Raw genomic sequence first — 20,309 nt, forward strand, 5'->3', positions numbered from 1 at the left:
AATTTCTTTCACATAGCTTAACACTATTTGCACAGAAAACCCTGTATGTAAACTTGTTGCCATTGGAGAAAGCAGCTTGAAATTGAAGTATAAGTGATGAATGAAAAGTTACAAGCTGTAGATTCAGAAGATGAAGAGACTCATACCTAGAGAGGCATTGGAAGACTTTTTTTTAAAATAATATTTTATTTAAACACCTTGATTACAAATATGATTGTGGTTGGGTTTCAGTCATGTAAGAGGACACCTGCCCATCACCAGTGCAACATTCCCACCACCGATGTCCCACATATCCCTCCTCCCCACCCCACCCCCGCCTATACTCTAGATAGGCTTTCTAAGGAAGACTTTAAAGGACATGCAGGTGAATATTTCCAGTGGGTGAATATCCATTTTGGGGAAGTTGAGGAGTTTAGGCCAAATGAAGCATCTGCCTATGTATTCTGGTCCTGGGTTCCTGATGTGGTGAAGCAAAGTCTCCATTGTCTATCCAGTGTCTCTCCAGCCAGTAATCCAATGATTGTATTCAGTTATACTTCTCTCTTCATATCTACTCCATGACCACATTCTGCCAATTTTATTGTCAAACTCTCCTTTTGTTGTTCCTTCACCTCTCCATTGTTACTTTCTTGGTTGAAACTGCTGACATTTCTAGTTAAGCTCTGTAATAGTAGCTTCCTGTTTCTGGTCAAAGTATCCTTCTATATATGCCACCTCTGCCAGAAAGCTATATGCTTTCTTCCCCCTTTTCCCAGTTTTTGGCTAACTTTGCCTTCTCCAACCTCAGAAGTTATTGTTTCCTGATTCTCACATCTTTTACTCCCTGTTCCTTTAATAACATTCAGCCCTCAAAAATCCCTTTCAATCGCTTCTCGGCCTTTTGGCTAAGATCATGTGTAGTATCTGTTCTTATCAGTTTAATATCTGATACGTCCTCTATCCGAGGACAAAATATTAAATGGATTTTTGGAGCTGGGAGTCGGAAGAGGAGCTTGCTCCGTCCGCTCCGCGCATCGACCTGGTATTGCAGTACCTCCGGGAACGGTGCACCAAGAAAAAAAAAAAAAATCCCTTTCATTGTTTTCCTTCATCACTAGATTAAAGGCTCTGTTAAGTCTAAAAAAATAACTAGTCTGTTTCAGCCACCAGTACAGGGCCCGTGTATAGTAGATGCTTGATTAATGCTTTTAGAATTAATCACTGGGAAATGTCTATGATGGGAACACAGAGAAGTCATAAACATGTTGGCAGGCAAAAGGTCAAGGGCCCTCATAGGAGAGATAATAGTTAAGCAGTGATGGAGGGGCTAGTCTGTAGAGTGCTTGTAGGTGAAGAGATTCTTCTTAAGTGAGGACTTCAGAAAATTTAAGAACAACTTAGAATAGCAAATAAAGTTGTCATTGCTGTTTGGCTTGTGATGTCCTTTCATATACAAGGTAAGGAACACTTTAGTACTGACTTCGCTTCATTTTTCAGATGAAGGCACTAAGAAAGAGTAAGTGATTGACCCTTGGTTGCACAACTATTAATAGTGGAATTTATTGCTAGATGCCTGACTCTAGTCAAAGTTTCCCAAATACTTGGTGGGGAAAGTAGATGAAGGGGTGGGGCAGGCAGTACTGGAATGATCCTGAGGTGGGTTGATGGATGCTGGGAATGGTAGTAATTTAGGGGTACTTTCTGTTTGTTTTTAAAGTAGGTTTCCAGGAGTCATTTAGTAATTCTCTTCTGTGAACAAGTGTGGGACCCTGTGCTCTAGACCCTAGAGCACCCCTTTTTCTAAGGGAGAGTACTCAAAGGGAATGAATGCACAGAAGGATCCCTATTCATAGGTCTCAGTTGTTTGTTAAGATATCTGATGTGGTTCGCTCTGCACAGATTGGACTTGAGACAGAGCCATTGGAACTGAATGAAAGAGGCAGTTATCTCAACTTTTGTTTCTTAAACTATGGGACATGCCCCCACAGTTTATTGTGGGGTGACTTAACTGAATGTGGTGGACATGAAAAACTTAGCACCAAAGTCTTATAATGCACAGTGACTAAATCCACTCAAAATTATCCACGTAATGAATTCAAGGTGCTTCTGGCACACTTCTCACCATGGTGCCTTTCTTGGGGAGTTTGAGGTAGGAAGGGAGGGCTTGTGATTTTCAGGCAGCCAAAGAGAACATTTAGTTGTATCTCCTCCTCGGGGCTCATCTTGTGGCAAGTGGAGAAAAGATTAGAGAGAGTGTATGTGGGAAGTTAGAAAGACCAAGGGTTAAGGCACATGCATTTCATATAGTGGACCTAGGTTCTATCCCTGTCACTGCATTTGCTTCCCCAAACACCATTATAAGTGATTCCTGAGCACAGAACTAGGAGTGAGCTCTGAGTACTGCCTGGTGTGGTCCCCAGTCCCCATACCCAGGCTGAACTCCCACCCCCAAATGAACCATGAGCACAGAGAGTACATTTGTACATATATAAATAATGCTGATATTTGTGATCCCTTGTAATATCTGGGGCTGTTTGAACTATGATTGTATCAGACTGCAGAACTTTTGTATAACTTTATCACACTGTCTTCAATTCCAATTTAAACTTTTAATTCTAGCTAAATGGAATCACTGATGTGATCAATTTGGATTGCTCTGAATCACATTAGTGCCTTTGCCAATACTAACAACTACTAGACTGTGGACCAATTATACCTTGGATTTTGATAACAAGTGTTGTACGAATGATGTAAAGAAATAAAAAGCCCTGCTGCACAGTAATCCTTTTATTTATCTATATTTTGGGTTTATCTGTACACATCAGAAAGCATTTTCCAAGTGGAGTATAATTATTTTAAAAAAGTACTTCAAACTGAAGAGCTCATACTTAAGTTTGTTTCTATTTTATTATCAGGTTAAAAGGGATGAATCGGGAGCAATACACGTTACTAAGCAAAAGCATCTTCACCTATACTATGACCTCATTAACTTTACTGTAAGTATTGTTTGAATTATATATTTCTTTTAGTTCACAAATTATTTTGAGTTCACAGCATATTAAAACTATCAGGACTTCTATTATGAGCAGATCTGTAATATAGGGAAAGAAGAAAAGTCCTTGTATTAAATAAAATGTGAATTTTGGTGGTCAGAGAGATAGTACAATGTGTAGGGCACTAACCTTGCACTTGGCTAACCCAAGTTCAATTCATGACCCCCATATGGTCTCCCATTCTGCTAGAATTGATTCTTTAGCACAAAGTAAGCCTGATTTACTTCTGTGGCCTAAAACCAAAAAGAAATAAAGTGTGAGTTTAGCCTGATACCCATTATTTTCATTTAATATTTATGTCCTGCTCAACATTGGCTGAATCTGGAAAGTTTTGTTTCTTTTTTTTTAGCTTAATCTTTTTTTTTATTGTAAGAATTTATTCAAGAGGCAAAATTAATTAACATATTGAGGTAAACTGACATAACATAATATAGTAACGTATAATTAATATAATTAATTATATTATATAATTATATTATATAATATATAATATATATAATTATATAATATATAATATATATATAATATATATTATATATATATATATATATATTATATATAATATATATATATAATATATTAATATAATAATTATATATATATAAATATATAATAACATATAATTAATATAATATTATAATACATGTAAATTGAAGAACATTTCTAAATAAAATACAATTTTTTTTATCATAATGACTTACATATCTTTCACAGTAGTATTTTAGGTACATATTAACATTGAATCAGGGGAATATCCATCACTCCCATTGTTGTCCTCCCTTCATCCCTGTTCCCAAGCATATATCCCTTTCTTCCTCCTGTATACCCCAGAATGCTAGTTTAACTAAAAGCATATATGTTTTTGTTGTTGTTGTTGTTTTTGGTTTTTGGGCCACACCCGGCAGTACTCAGAGGTCACTCCTGGCTGTCTGCTCAGAAATAGCTCCTGGCAGGCACGGGGGACCATATGGGACACCGGGATTCGAACCAACCACCTTTGGTCCTGGATCAGCTGCTTGCAAGGCAAACACTGCTGTGCTATCTCTCCGGGCCCAAAAGCGTATGTTAATACTAATGTAAACCTTTTTTTTTTTTTTTTTTTTTTTTGCAGTTCCAGATATTTTTACTAGTGGTTTCTTAAAGGTTTAGAGTCAAAGGAGCACTGTGTAAACAATGTTAGAGTGGCAATTATCATTTGCATAGGCCCACCAAAGTATGGGGGTCATGGAAAGGAAAACCTTTTGGCTTAAGTACAAGGAGACCTTACCCCTGAAGTTTCCTGACATAAGACCATTTCTAGGCTCCAGGCAAACTAGTTTGTCCAATCCTGGTCATTGTCTATAGTGCCCATACAGTTATATTTTTCTCAGGCTCTGTTCTTGGTATCCTGTTTCTGTATTGAAGGTCCTGGAATCTGTATATCCTACATTGAAGTCAGGATGGTGCGGAGCAGTGTCTAATTTCAACTCACAATTAAAGGGCAATGCAGAAAGCCCTGTCCAGTATGCAGGTCGTTGTTGTTGTTTAAATCGTCTCAGTGTTAAGGGAAGACTCTTTTGAGTAAATTGATGTCAGAGCAGCAGTAGGGTCTTCCCTGGTAGAGAATTGCTTCCAGGTGATGACATAGACGACTTTGGATGTTTTGTAGATGGCTTCCCTGGTTCAGGGGTGACTGGAAAATGCCCAAATCTCTGATACCTGTGCCAGGTCATCATGTCAATGTTCAGGGTATAAGGTTCCATTGCAGCCACCTGGTGTTATCAGTGCATAAGGAGGCCGCAGGAACAAGTCCAACAATCCCCGTGACCTGGTTCAAACATAAGCATTAAACTGGGGGACTCTTTCACCAACATTCCTTATTGAACAGTTCACAAAGAAAAAAAAAGATAAAAAGTGGGGAAAATAAACAATCTAACTTAAGAGAGTGGACACAATTGTTGCCGTTTAAGAACATTTGTGTGTTCCCATCTCTATATGAACGTGTTTGTATATAATTTCCCATTTTAATGTGCCTATGCAAAGGAAGAACAGTATTACATGGCAAGATTGGTGCTTATGGGGATGCTAGAACAAGTCCAATAATCCAGTTGACTTGGTTCTTATATAAACATTAAATGGAGGGACACTTCTACAAACTTCCTTATTTAACAAATAACAAAGGGAAGGAAAGATGGAGAGGGACTCTTTCACCAAAATACCTTATTGAGCAGTTCACAAAGAGGAGAAAAGATAAAGAGTGGGGAAAATAAACAATCTAGCTTAAGACAGTGGACTCAATTGTCACCGTTTATGGGAACTAATCAGAAACCTAGTATGGTAGCAACCACAGTTACACAATGAAAGAAGGAAGAGGCCAAGAGGCCGTTGAGAGTAAACAAGTAGGTAAAGAGTACTGGCCTCTTCCCAGCCTGAAAATCCATCCTCTCATTTTTATTTTGAAAATATATGGTACCCCCACCCAAAATGGTCTCTTCCCAAACTAAAAGTCCATCCTCCCATTTTATTTTAAATATATATGGTACCCCTGCATGGTTTTTGAAATGGAGATCAATGAGGAAAAAAAATACCAGTGAATGTCACGACGTAATATCCCAACATACACCAGTGCTGCATCGGCCTGCCATCCACCCCATGTGACCCCCACTTAGTGTCGGGAGAGAAAGGGGAAAAGCCTGAGGACCACGATAGAGTCCACCTGGGCTGGCAACCAGGGAAGACCTGGAGTAGGGGAGGAAATAGGGGAATGGCTGGAGGCCTGCCAAGCCTCCCAGCACCCCCCAAGCTAGGAAACATGCCTGCGGTCTGGGGTGTCCCCTAACCCCATACCTGGGAAGAGCCGACCTCCAGGATCAAAGCACCAGAAGCCTGCTATTTGCCCGGTCCCTCCCTCTGCTCTCCTCCCTAGAGTAGGGAGGGGGGAAGCCTGGAGACCCCTAATAGAGTCCACCTGGAATCCACAGCAGGCCACCCGAGGTGTCACTCAGGCTGGGCCTAACAGTCCAGGGGGAAATAGGGGAACTGCTGGAGGTCTGCCAAGTCTCCCAGTATCCTCCAAGCTAGGGAAAATGCCTGGGGTCTAGGTGTCCCCTAACCCTATACCTGGGAAGAGCCGGCCTCCAGGATCAAAGCACCGGAAGCCAGCTATCTGCCTGGCCCCTCCCTCTGCTCCTCCTCCCTAGAGTGGGGGGGGGGAAAGCCTGGAGACCCCTAATAGAGTCCACCTGGAACCACAGCAGGCCACCCAAGATGGCACTCAGGCCGAAAGTTTTGTTTCTTAATTAAAAATATTTTTTATTGAAGCCCCATGAATTACAGAGTTAAAAAATTATTATTATTTTCAGGCATACAATTTTCTAACATAAACAGTCTCTTCACTAGTGTTCACTTACTTCCTCCACCAATGTCCCCAGTCTCTCTCTTGCCCCTTGACCTTCCTCTATGGTGGGCAAGGAAAGTTTCTTTAAAGTCCTGATTAGTGGAGGAGTGGTGTTTAGGTGTATTTCTTCAGGATCATTGCCCAACTTTGTGTATTAAGACATTTTATGCTTCTGATTCTATTTTTACAGATTCAGGAGCTTATGTATGCTTTTCCTGGGATGAAAAACTTTACAGTTTTCTCTCTATTTTGTATCTTAGTCATGAGAGACTTTTTTGGCTTTAAAAAAGTACTGTTTGGAGGGACAATTAAAAAAAATCAAATAGCACCCAAACTCTGCAACTGGTACAATTATAACATTTCTGGATTTCTTTTATTATTACTTTTAGCATATCAGCATCTGGTTTCCACTGAAACATTCTGTGTATTCATGAATATAGGCAACCCTATATTATTAGGCAATTCCTCATTTTTCTAATACAAAAGCTAAAATAAGTTTACTCTTCAAATGGGTAATACCTAACTTTTTAGATTGAGAACTAAATGTTTTCTTTATATGGCTTAGTAATACGATTTCATATTGCATCAATTTTACATTGATTTAAAGGTCCATTTTTTTTCTGTATATATTTCATGGGATAATTTTGTTCAGAGTCTTCCTGCACATATAAGACATCAGTATCTTTATCAAAACCAGAACCTTTGTTGATTCATCTTAACCCGGTTTTCATCTCCCTCATGTCTGTTTAAGATATTTCAGATAGAGCACTTTTAAAATCTGCACATGATTTTGTTCCAAAAATATTTTACCCAGGAATAGTTACTATTCTCCTAACAGTACAACAGTCAGTATTTTCATTTGTTCTGTGAATTATAACCATTAACTGCATTGTTTTGTAAATTATCTTTCAAAGGCTCAATTACACCAATGTCTACACTTGTAATTGTGAGAGTCTTTACCTCAGGATAATTGGATAATTATAAAACCTGCTGTCTTTCTTTCTTGTTTAACCAGGTTACTTTAGAAAACATCTGCAAGTTAGCACTAAGGTTTTATAAAGCAAGTAATGTATCTTTCCTAAATAACAGCTCTTAAAATAATCAAGAGAGTACATTATAAGTATCCCTTGTAAAAGATTTGAGCATCCAACTGTTTCCTGAAAGAACTAAAAAAAAAGAAAAAAAGAAGAAAAAAGAAAAGAAAATAACAGGGTCATAGCAATAACATTGCTGGGAAGGTGTTTGCCTTCCATGCGGCTAACCCGGATTCAATCCCCGGCATCCCATATGATCCCCTAAGCCTTCCAGGAGTGATTTTTGAGTACAGAACCAGGATTAAATCCTGAGTGCTGCTGGGTGTGCCCCCCAAATGAAAACCAAAAAAAAAAAAAAACTACCAACAAAACCCCACAACATAACAGCTTCCCTTATAGTAACCACCATATGGTGTTAGAATATATTTTTATTATATTTTAGGTACGAAGTGAAAACTTTCAGTTTGGTTGTCTTTGACATGATATGCAATAATCTCTGATAACATGGACTAAATTAGATAAATAAACCAATATGCACACTAGAAAGTTCAAATACAGAAAAAGCACTTTGTTCTGGATCAGTTATAATTTGAATATAGTAGTATATTTAAATTATTTTTTCAGAAGGAATTGAAATTTTAAAAATTATATATATAGAGAGATAATAAATGTCTTATCATAATCCCAAAATTTAACAAAGCAACATCCTTCAGAAGATATTTAGATTACTAAGTTACTAGTCTTAAAACTATAATGATAACTTGGGGCCGGAGAGATAGTATGGAGGTAAGGCATTTGCCTTGCATGCAGAAGATCGGTGGTTTGAATCCTGGCATCCCATATGGTCCCCCAAGCCTGCCGGGAGCAATTTCTGAGCATAAAGCCAGAGTAACCCCTGAGCGCTGCCAGGTGTGACCCCAAAACCAAAACAACAACAACAACAACAACAAAAACAACAAAAAACCTATAATGATAACTTATTAAAGGAAATTCAGGGCCAGAGAGATAGCACAGCAGTAAGGCGTTTTCCTTTTCTTGTATGTGGCTGACCCTGGAGGGACCCAGTTTGATTCCCGACATCCTATATGGTCCTGGCAGGGACGATTTCTGAGTGCAGGGAGTCAGAAGTGACCCCTTAGTTCTGCTGGGTGTGGTCCAGAAATCAGTCAACCAATCAATGAATCAATCAATAAATAAAGTTTTGGAAAAAAAAGAAAATTCAGAAGACATAGAGAAGTCTCTGTATAAAGAAGACTCCCATGATCTGGGAGGTTCTGAGGAAAAATCTATTTTATGTTATTACTTGAATGCTAACAGTGGTCACCATTGTTTATGAAATTTAACTTGTTCTTTGTTTCATTAATATCATAAAAACTAGAAATGAAAAATGTGTCACTTTGCAAACTTGTGAAAACTTACCTCTTAAACTTATTTTCTAAGGTCCAGAGAGATAGTACAGCAGGTAAGACATTAGCACTGCATGTGGCCAACCTGGGCTTGATTACAAAATGGTACCCCAAACACTGCCAGGAGTAATTCCCAAGTGTAGAGCCAGGAGTAACTCCTGAGCAATTACTTGGTGTGACCCCAAAACAAAAATACAACAAAAATTATTTTCTAAAAGTAATCAGGGTATTCTGTATTATCTGTTAAAGCTCTTAGTGAACCATCTAAGAAGGTATCATTTAGCACTGGCAAATCTCAGTGCTAACATGCACCTGCTGCTCCTGCTTTAATCGTATTGTTAAGTTTATGTATGTCCTTACCATGAATTAACCTTTCAGAGTGGCCACATTTTCTTGTCCTTAATGATGCTAGAATGAGCTCACTTTCGTTCCACTATGTGCTTGGATTCCAGTGGATAAACTCACGCACGGTTGTGCTCTTGGACAGTGTAGAGAAGCTGCATGTGATTGATCGGCAAACTCAAGAGGAATTAGAAACAGTGGAGATCTCCGAAGTTCAGTTGGTCTATAATAGCAGCCATTTTAAATCACTAGCCACTGGAGGAAATGTTAGCCAGGCACTGGTAAGTCTGATTTGTTATTTTGGTATTGCTTTGATAAGCTTGGTGTTCTGCTGTTTTGGTTCAGAAATAGGAACTACAGGGGCCAGGAAGGTGGTGCTAGAAGTAAGGTGTCTGCCTTGCAAGCGCTAGCATAGGACAGACTGCGGTTCTATCCCCCCCATATGGCCTCCCCAAGCCAGGGGCGATTTCTGAGCGTATAGCCAGGAGTAACCCCTGAGCATCAAACGGGTATAGCCCAAAAACCAAAAACCAAAAACCAAAAAGAAATAGGAACTACAAAGAGAAGCCTTTAGGCCTTGTGCTTCTTTAAGTGTTGCTAAAAATCAGCTTGATGAGATAGTACAAGGCATCTGATCTGTGTTCAATTCCTGGTATCCTATGGTCCCTGATATCATATGGTCCCCTGTAACTCCACCCTGGATTTAGGTGTACCTACCTGAGACCCGCCCATTTCTGGGAGGGGTCTTGGGAACCGGATATTACATGTAACCTTACCTGCAAGATCCCTCCCATTCTGGGGAGTGGTCTTGGAAGGTTATATAAGGCCGTTGACCCAGGGGATTAGGCGGCTTTTGGTCTTTTGCCAGCCTGGAGGTCAAAGGGAAGATGGCTGAAAAGAGTTAAGATGCAGGGCTAGCTAAGAATGGCTGAATGCTTAATTGTTATGATATAGGCCACACATGTGGTAGATAGGGCATGAATAAAGTTGATGCTTCCTGATGTCTGTCTCTGGATGAGCGTGATTCCACCGTTCACCTAAACCTGGGACCCGCCAGCTGGATGGGGGTTTCGGAGCCATGTGGCCTGGGATGGCAGAGAAAAATCCCTCCATCCATCCACCTCTATCTAGCACCATCGCTAATTATTTAATGCTACAGTCCCCAAAACATTACTGTGCATAAGCCTGAAGACCCAGGAGTATTACTCACCATCGCCTTGGATGCCCCCATGGACCACCAGTGTTCTCCTGGAGGTCCCTGGAACAACACTCCTTACCATTAAGGGGGCATTGTACCTCTGTAAGAGTAAATAGATAGGACTAGAGTAATTACTGCTATGGCTCCCTCTAAGAAATCTTAAAACTAGATAAAAAATGATAAAACTATTTCCAAGTACCTTAACAAAGCATATCAAAATGAATAGGGCCAGAGAGCAGAAGTAAGGCTCAAGAGTAAAATAGAAGCACATATGGATTAATCAAAATGAGTAATAAAGAGGAAAATGTTAAAGCTGTGTGTGTGTGTGTGTGTGTGTGTGTGTGTGTGTGTGTGTGTGTGTGAGAGAGAGAGAGAGAGAGAGAGAGAGAGAGAGAGAGAGAGAGAGAGGACACATTGAATGCAGAGGAGTAACTTGAGATTGAGAGCAGATTTCATCAGACATAATCTCCACCACTCTATGAAAAGGAAATGCAAATCATCAACAAACATATGACAAGATTCTCAACATTATTAAACACCAGTGAAATGCAGATCAAACTGCTGTGCAATAGCATTATGCCTACCAGAATGGCTATCATCAAAAAACACACAAGTGCTGGTGAGGATGTGGGAAACCTGGGACTCTCAGACATTGCTGCTGGGACTATAAACTGATGCAGCTGCTGTGAAAACACAGATCCAGCTGGCAGATCCTCAAAATGGTTAACTGGAAATTCCATGTGAATGAGCAGTTCTGCTCCTCAGTATCTACTGAAGATAAATGAAAATACAGAAGGTTTGTACTGAAAGGTTCATAGCCGATTATTCACAACAGCCCCAAAGTAGAAGCAATCTTTCAAAGTTATTAGTTAAAATTTGTTGTTGTACTTTAGGTAACATGCTTTAAGTGATGTTAATATTTATGTTTTTATGCATATATAATTTTATTAATTAAAGCACAGTGATTTATAAAGTTATTTGTAGTTCAGGTTTATATGGATAATATTCTAGCATCAGTGGTTTGTTTTTCTTTTTTAATAATTTTTATTGTGACCAAAGTGGATTACAAATCTTTCACAGTAATATTTTAGGTACATAGTGGCATTGAACCCAGGGCATTCCCACCATCAGTGTCATCCTCCCTCCAACCCTGTTCCCAGCATGCATCCCATATCCCCCTCCTTTGCCTTCTGGGGGGGTGCTAGTGTAAGTGGTTCCCTCTGTGTCTAGTTTGTTGTAGAATGGGTATCGATTCTGTTGTTGTTGGCTTTGGATTTGGTATTTAAGACTGATCTTTTGTTTTTCTATTAAAAGTTCATACAACTGTTTGGTCTTGGTACCATCCATTTCTTCCCCTCAATTTATGAAGCAGAACAAGATGATTCAAGTTATGTGGTTCTGTTTGAAGGAAAAGAAAAATGAAAACAAAACAGAAACAAACAAGAAAAGCCCCCCAAAAGCAAGCAAACAAACAAACAAAATCTGGGAGGGGTCCATCAGGATATCCTTTCTCCCTTCCTTTGTTGTTGCTACTGCTGCTGAGGTGGGGCACCATGTGGTGCTAGAGTCCAAACCAGGGCTCTAGCATACATAGCATTCCTTCTAACCCTTTGAACCATCTCTGTACCTGTTTGACTATTTATATGAGATGTCCACTTAGGGCAAGATCAGAGTGACAATTTAGTGGGTCTGGAAGTGCAAATGGGGGCTTATGTGAAAATATGAGATCTTTGTGGAGGAATGGAAAGGGCCAAGAATCAGATTGTGGTAATGGTTATAATTATGCACTTACTGAATCTTAGTATGTGAAATATATCTCAGAGCTATATTATTTAACAAAAGCAGTTGACTTTAAAAAGGTAAAAAGTGCAACTTACAATGTTTGTGATCTGAAGAAATAATATGATGACCAAAATAACACATTGCATCAGGGAGAGAGGAATGAAAAGATGTAAAGTTTTTACAGTGCATATAAAATAGTCTATTATTTATTTGTTTGTTTTCTGGCAGTGCTCAGGTGTCACCCTTGGCATTGCACTCAGGAATCATTTCTGGTGGGTTCAGGGTACCATATGGTATGCTGGAGATCAAATCCAGTTGGCCGTATGCAAGGCAAGCACCCTGTCCACTGTACTATTTCTCTGGTGCCAGTCTATTATTACTTAAATGTAAATTGGTAAGTTAGTTACATTTTTTTTTTTTGGGCCATACCCGTTTGATGCTCAGGAGTTACTCCTGGCTAAGTGCTCAGAAATTGCCCCTGGCTTGGGGGGACCATATGGAACGCTGGGGGATTGAACCTCGGTCCTTCTTTGGCTAGCGCTTGCAAGGCAGACACCTTACCTCTAGCGCTACCATGCCGGCCCCACATTTTGTGAACACCAGGAGAGTCATTGAAAAAGAAGTCTAGGGGCCGGGTAGGTGGCGCTGGAGGTAAGGTGTCTGCCTTGCAAGCGCTAGCCAAGGAAGGACCGCGGTTCGATCCCCCAGCGTCCCATATGGTCCACCCAAGCCAGGGGCGATTTCTGAGCACATAGCCAGGAGTAACCCCTGAGCGTCAAACGGGTGTGGCCCAAAAAAAAAAAAAAAAAAAAAAAGAAAAAGAAGTCTAATAGGTCTGTAATACTGGCAAAATGGACCATTGAAAGATTAGTATGTTGAACTAAGCTTGAAAAAAGTGCAAGTAAAAAGGAGTAATTAATAAAATTAATTCATTGATTTATTAAATTTAATTTATTAAGTTAATTGGCTTGATAGCTCATATCAAGTAGTATAATGAGCAATTATTAATTAAAATATAAGTTACACATTATATAATCTTACTTTTTATGCTCATATATGTTATTAATTTAGAACAATAATTAACTATAATTATTTAGATAATAAATATCACTGAGTGGAAATAATCTAAACATTTTTATTAAAATCTAGATAGACTGGATTTTAAAGCAAAGCATTGTTCAATTACAAAGACAAATAATTAAAAGTATGAGGATGGAAAGATACAACATGCAAACTTTAGTCGTTAGAATGACTATATTAGGGGCTGGAGAGATAGCATGAAGGTAAGGCATTTGCCTTTCATGCAGAAGGTCATTGGTTCAAATCCCAGCATCCCATATGGTCCCCCGAGCCTGCCAGGAGTGATTTCTGAGCATGGAGCTAGGAGTAACCCCTGATCACTGCCGGGTGTGACCCAAAAACCAAAAAAAAAAAAAAAAAAAAGAATGACTATATTAAAAAAAAGAATGGCTGTATTAATATCAGACAATAAATTTTAAAGAAGAAATTAGGAAAATTATTAAAACAACACTGCTACCTAAACCACTATATAGATTCAGTGTTATCCTCATCAAAATTCTCACAGTACTTTACACGGGCATGGAATTGTTAATATTTATATGGAGGGGATAGGAGGTAGTTCAGAGGACTAATTCATGCTCCCATGAGGGGCCTGGGTTTGAGCCTCAGCATCACATGGTTCTTTAAGAACAGAGCCTAGAGTAGTCAGCACACTGCTAGGTGTGACCCAGAAATGGAAAAAAAATTTTTTTTATTAAGTATTAAAACTCACAAGTAACCAGGGTTTTCTTGAAAAATAAAAGAAGACTGGAGGCTTTGCATTCCCTAACTTCAGATTATATTAATAAGTTCTGATAAGCAAAACTGTGGAACTGGAATGAAGGCTGACACTAAACTAATGGAATAGGATTGAGAGCTGAGAGATAAATCCTCAGCTATATAAACAGTTAAGTCTAAAAGAAAGAACTAAGGTGCATGAAGAGGACCAGGGCAGCCTTTTTTTTTTTTTTTTTAACAAATTAAGAAGTATTAAAAATTAACATCTCTTAACAAATGGTGTTAGGTTAAACTGGGGAGCAACATGCAAAATATGAATATTATTCATGTTTTGAATTAAACACTAAATGAATTGTAGTATGCTAATTCAAATGTTGCCTTATACAAAAATTAATTTAGACCTAGATATTTGACTCAAATGGATAAAATATGAGGAATACAGAGTTAGAGCTCTCCATGTTACTTCAGAAGCATTTTTAATGATTCAGTGCAACTGAACAAGAAAAAAAAACAAGGGGCCGGAGAGACAGCATGGAGGTAAGGCACTGCCTTACATGCAGAAGTATGGCGGTTTGAATCCCAGCATCCCATATGGTTCCCGAGCCTGCCAGGAGCGATTTCTGAGTGTAGAGCCAGGAGTAACCCCTGAGCACAGTCAGGTGTGACCCAAAAAACCAAAAAGAAAAAAAAGAAAAAAAAACAAAAATAAAAACAAGTGGACTACAGCCAAGTTAAAAGTTTTCTGCTCTGCAAGAAATGATGTATAAAATAAAAGGATACTCTAGTAGTGGGAAAAAAAAGTGCTCAACATATATCTAACAGGATACTAATAATCAAGATGTATAAAGTACTCACAAAGTGAAATAACCATAAAACCCCAACACCCCCACCAAAAAGTCAGGAAGAGAAGAAGAGCAGATGTTTCCCCGAAGAAGCATGCAGATGGTCATATAGGGATATGAAAAAATGTTTGCCATCTTTGATTATTAGGGAAATACAAATCAAAATGACAATGAAATACCCCCTCACACCAGTGAAAATGGCCTACTTCAAAAAGTCTGGAAACAGCCAGTAATGGCAAGGGTATGGGGACTCAATTACTGTTAATGGGACTGTCATCAGGTTCACACTCAATTGAAAACATAATGGAAACTTCTTGAAAAATTGAAACTAGAGCTTCCATTTGACCCAGTGATTTCTGTTCCATGGCATCAATCCCCACAATATACAAAAACCCTAATTTGAAAAGATGTTTGCATGCCTACGTTCACTGCAGTATAATAGTAAAATTATAGTGATCTAGAAATAACCCAAGAGTTCAAAAACATGAGAAATAAAACTTCGATGTAAACACACAATGGAATCCTACTCAAACTATAGAAACATTGAGATCTTGCAGATAGCTGCAACTTGGATGGAACTGGCTGGTGTATGCTAGGCAAAGTTAATCAGAGGGAAAAGAACATTGTTGAATGATTTCCCTTTATAAAGTATAGAGAAACTATTCCACAGGAATAAGTAATAGCCAAAGAAACACATGGAGGCTCAATCTGTAGAACTGATTATGCTAATGGCTTTATGGGGGGGTGAGAAGAGATCTAAGATTGGTGGAGAGATATTGGCACAATAAATAGGTGTGATGTAGGGACACTGCCTAAAACAGTTACACTCCTATAGGTGATGTTGCTTCAATTATAAGAAAAGAATCTCTGTGTCTGTGCCATGTGTTCTTCAGCTTAATGATGGTTCAACTAAAGAAATCTTTTTTTCTTGGTTTTTGAGCCACACCCGGTGACACTCAGAAATCACTCCTGGCTTGGGGGATCATGTGGGACTCTGGGGAATTGAACCATGGTCCGTCCTAGACTAATGTGTGCAAGGCAGACAGATGCTTTAACTGTTGTGCCACCGATCTGGCCCTATCAACTAAACAAATTTTTGCACTTACCATAGTGAGAAAGAAATATGCACTCAGTAGGAATGCACAGATTTGGAATCATGCTCTCTTATAATACTGGGGCAGTGCAGGAAGCTGTAGTCCTAATGGCCCACAAAATCACAGTGGAAAATATTATACTCTCAAGTGTACAAAGTTCAGTACAAGATATTCACTATTAGTATAATGCCTGTCCTAGTAGCAGGTGGGAGAGGATGGGTGGGAGGAAAAAGAGAATCAGGGAAGGTGAGGGAAACTGTTGACATTGGTGGTGGGAAAATGCACACTGGTGAAGGTTGTTATACGTTGTTTGACTGTAACTCAATCATGAACAACTTTATCTGTGAAAAAAAAACTATGAACAACCTTATAACTGGGTGTTTTAAAAAATAAGATATTTACTATCACTGAAGAAGTTTTGTGTTAGATGATTTTTGTCCAACCTTAGGCTAACTAAGCATTTTTTTGTTTTGTTTTGTTTTGTTTTGTTTTGTTTTGTTTTGGGCCACACCTGGCGGTGCTCAGGGGTAACTCCTGGCTGTCTGCTCAGAAATAGCTCCTGGCAGGCATGGGGGACCATATGGGATACCGGGATTCAAACCAACCACCTTTGGTCCTGGATCGGCTGCTTGCAAGGCAAACGCCGCTGTGTATCTCTCTGGGCCCCATAACTAAGCATTTTTGAGCTAGGCTAAGGTAATTATATCCTTTAATTATATTAAGTGCATTAAAAAAATTTTGTTTGTTTGTTTATGGGCCAATTCCAGTGGTGCTCAGGGCTTACTCCTGACTCTACACTCAAGAATTACTCCTGGTAGTGCTCAGGGGAACACATGGAATGTTGGGGATTGAGCCTGTGTCAAATATGCCTTACCTGTTGGGCCATCACCCTAGCCCCTCAAATGCCATTCTAATATTTATGATGGGTTTATTGGGATATAACTTTAATGCAAATTGGGAAGATCCTATACATAAATGGCTCTATATATCAGAGAATTTAAATTAAGTAGCTCACTATAAAGAAAATTCCATTTATTATTGAAAAAAATTTAACTTTATTTATTTATTGATTGGTTTCTGGGTCACACTTGGCAGTGCTCAGGGGCCACTCCTGTCTCTGCACTTAGAAATCACTCCTGAAAGACTTGGGACTATATGGGATGCTTGGAATCGAACTGGGTCCATCCCGGGTTGACCGCATGCAAGGCAAACGCCCTACTGCTGTGGTATCTCTTCAGCCCCTATTGAAGACTTCTATTTAAATAAAAATTATAAAAGCAGTAGCATTCTACAAAAAACTCTTGAGAAGAAGAAAAAGAAGCACATGACCTTGAATAAATAAAACCAGATAAAATCAGATAACTTAACCCTGGAGAGATAATGCTGGAGTTAAGGCACTTGCTTTGAATCCTATAGATAATTTGATTCCTGGCACCATATATGGTTCCCTATTCCCCAGGAGGTCAGTACTGAACACAGAGCCAGGGAATAGCCCCTGAACACTGCAGCTTGTGACCCTCCTCTTCCCTCCCTCCCAATTTAGATAACATTAGTTTACGAAACTTTTTGTTTTAGGTATATAATTTTATACCTCTTCTAAATGTTATGTTATCTACCTCCTATTTGCCACCAAAGTATCATAACTTTACTACCATCCATTAAGTATCCGTTGCAGTAATTCTTCATAAGGCCACCTTACCTCTGATCATGAAATCAGACAAAGAAATGATAATAAACAACAATAGAAACCTATTTTCTTGTAGCATAGAAATAAAAAATCTTTAAAATGTTAGCAAACAGAAAGCAGCAGTTTATAAAATAATCCAATGTGTTTTCAAGGCATGCAAGACCTTTTTGCCATGCAGAAAAAATATGATTTATCACATTAATTAATCATAAGAGAAGAACTGTAATACTATCTAAAAGATATAGAAAAGCATTTGACAAAAATATATTTCATATTTTAGAGAAAATGTTTAGCAAACTAGAGAATGAAGTGAATTACCATGACTTCAGTTTGCTAACCAAGATTATATTATAAATCAACATCATAGTTGACATAGTACTGCCAAACCAAAATAAAACAAATTCCTCTTCTGTTCAAGTCTCCGTTAGAGAAAATGTTGAAGGCAGAAGAACATGGTAAAAAGAGTCGATGCTGGGCCCGGAGAGATAGCACGTTTGCCTTGCAAGCAGCCAATCCAGGACCAAAGGTGGTTGGTTCGAATCCCGGTGTCCCATATGTTCCCCCATGCCTGCCAGGAGCTATTTCTGAGCAGACAGCCAGGAGTAACCCCTGAGCACCGCCGGGTGTGGCCCCCCCCCCAAAAAAAAAAGAGTTGATGCTGCGGTAGTTAGCAAAATGCAGAGAGTGAGAATGAGTATTCCAGCATCTTTAACAAAAGAAGTTCCAGAAAAATAAAGCACTATAAGTAGTTCACTATAAGTAGTTCAGTGGTAGAACACTTGTCTTCCAATAGCCCCCTGAGTTTGATTTCTGGCATTGCAGCAGGAGAAATAGGGAGACAAAAGAATGAAGAGAGGCTTGAGGAAGGGGACTGGAAGGAATGCTCAGTGGCCGAGAGTATGGTTTGTTCACTGGAGGCCTTAGTTCAAGCCCCTGGTACCACTTGGTTCCCTGAGCACAACTGGAAGAACCTCTGGGATCAGAGATAAGAATAGCCTCTGATCATCATGGGATGTGACCCAAAAACAAAAATAAAAAAAAAAAAGGAAAAAAAGGAAGGAAGCAAGTAAAGAAAAGAAGAGGAGATGAAGAAAGAATAGATTGAGGGAGATCGAGGCAGGCTTGAGATTAGAGGTGATTTAGGAGACAACACCAAAATGTGGCTCTTAATTCAGACAAATGAACTGTAGAAGAAATAAAACCACAAAATCTCAACATTTGTCATTTGAGACCATTTGAAATCCAAACACGAATTGGATACTATATACTAAGGAAGGACTCCTAAATTTTAAAAGTATGTTAACGAACGACCATGACGATGGCTCAAAGGTCTGGACCACATGTGGGGCCCCTCCTCAGTTTCACATGGTCTCTTGAGCACTTCTGGGTGTGCCATTCTACCCCCCAGAATGAAAGCAATTTATGAAGTGGTGGTTCTGTTAAAAACAACTCATTTATTATCCATGCACTGAATTTTTTTATTTTTTTGTGGGATGCCAGTTTGGGCACAGCAGTGCTAAGAGCTGCTCTTGGCTCTGTGCACAAAGGTCATTCCTGGCAGTGCTTGGAGGGCAGTGATGAGGATCAAACAATAGCCAATGAATTTTATATGCAAAACACACAGAACCTAAAGTTCATTTCACAGTTAATCTGTTACAGGGGAGTGAGTGGAACTATAAATAAGATTGTGAGTCTAAGTTCAATTTTTTGCAAGTGGCTAGTCAGTTGTGCCAACACCACTTGTTAAAGAGGCTTTCTTTGCTCCATTTAGGATTTCTTGCTCCTTTATCAAAAATTAGATGATTGTATGTCTGGGGAACATTCCCTGAGTATTCAAGCCTATTTCACTGATCTGAGGACCTGTCTTTATTCCAATACCATGCTGTTTTGATAACTATACATAGGTTAAATCCAAATGGATGAAAGACCTCGAAATCAGACCCGAAACCATAAGATATATTGAACAACATGTAGGTAAAACACTCCAGGACATTGAGACTAAAGGCATCTTCAAGGAGGAAACTGCACTCTCCAAGCAAGTGAAAGCAGAAATTAACAGATGGGAATATATTAAACTGAGAAGCTTCTGCACCTCAAAAGAAATAGCGCCCAGGATACAAGAGCCCCCCACTGAGTGGGAGAAACTATTCACCCAATACCCATCAGATAAGGGGTTAATCTCCAAAATATACAAGGCACTGACAGAAATTTACAAGAAGAAAACATCTAATCCCATCAAAAAATGGGGAGAAGAAATGGACAGACACTTTGACAAAGAAGAAATACATATGGCCAAAAGACACATGAAAAAATGCTCCACATCACTAATCCTCAGGGAGATGCAAATCAAAACAACTATGAGGTACCACCTCACACCCCAGAAATTGGCACACATCACAAAGAATGAGAACAAGCAGTGTTGGCGGGGATGTGGAGAGAAAGGAACTCTTATCCACTGCTGGTGGGAATTCCGCCTAGTTCAACCTTTATGGGAAGCGATATGGAGATTCCTCCAAAAACTGGAAATCGAGCTCCCATACGAACCAGCTATACCACTCCGAGGAATATACCCTAGGAACACAAAAATACAATACAAAAATCCCTTCCTTACACCTATATTCATCGCAGCACTATTTATAATAGCAAGACTCTGGAAACAGCCAAGATACCCTTCAACAGATGAATGGCTAAAGAAACGGTAGTACATATACACAATGGA

General features: G+C 39.1%; 1 protein-coding gene and 1 non-coding gene across 3 annotated transcripts in view; both read left to right on the forward strand.

The window, feature by feature from the left end:
- VPS8 (VPS8 subunit of CORVET complex) overlaps window positions 1-20,309 on the forward strand; it is a 272,714-nt gene that overhangs the window by 42,986 nt on the left and 209,419 nt on the right. For both annotated transcript variants that reach the window (XM_049775814.1, XM_049775815.1), the window contains 2 exons: window positions 2,895-2,975; window positions 9,301-9,471. In XM_049775814.1, the coding sequence (XP_049631771.1) occupies window positions 2,895-2,975; window positions 9,301-9,471 (252 nt within the window). The remainder of the gene's footprint in view (window positions 1-2,894; window positions 2,976-9,300; window positions 9,472-20,309) is intronic.
- Window positions 865-1,055, forward strand: LOC126012753 (U2 spliceosomal RNA). Its single transcript, XR_007497153.1, has one exon. It is a non-coding gene; the product is annotated as a U2 spliceosomal RNA (small nuclear RNA).

This window comes from Suncus etruscus, chromosome 6, assembly GCF_024139225.1.
Source record: "Suncus etruscus isolate mSunEtr1 chromosome 6, mSunEtr1.pri.cur, whole genome shotgun sequence".
Classification (NCBI taxonomy): domain Eukaryota; kingdom Metazoa; phylum Chordata; class Mammalia; order Eulipotyphla; family Soricidae; genus Suncus; species Suncus etruscus.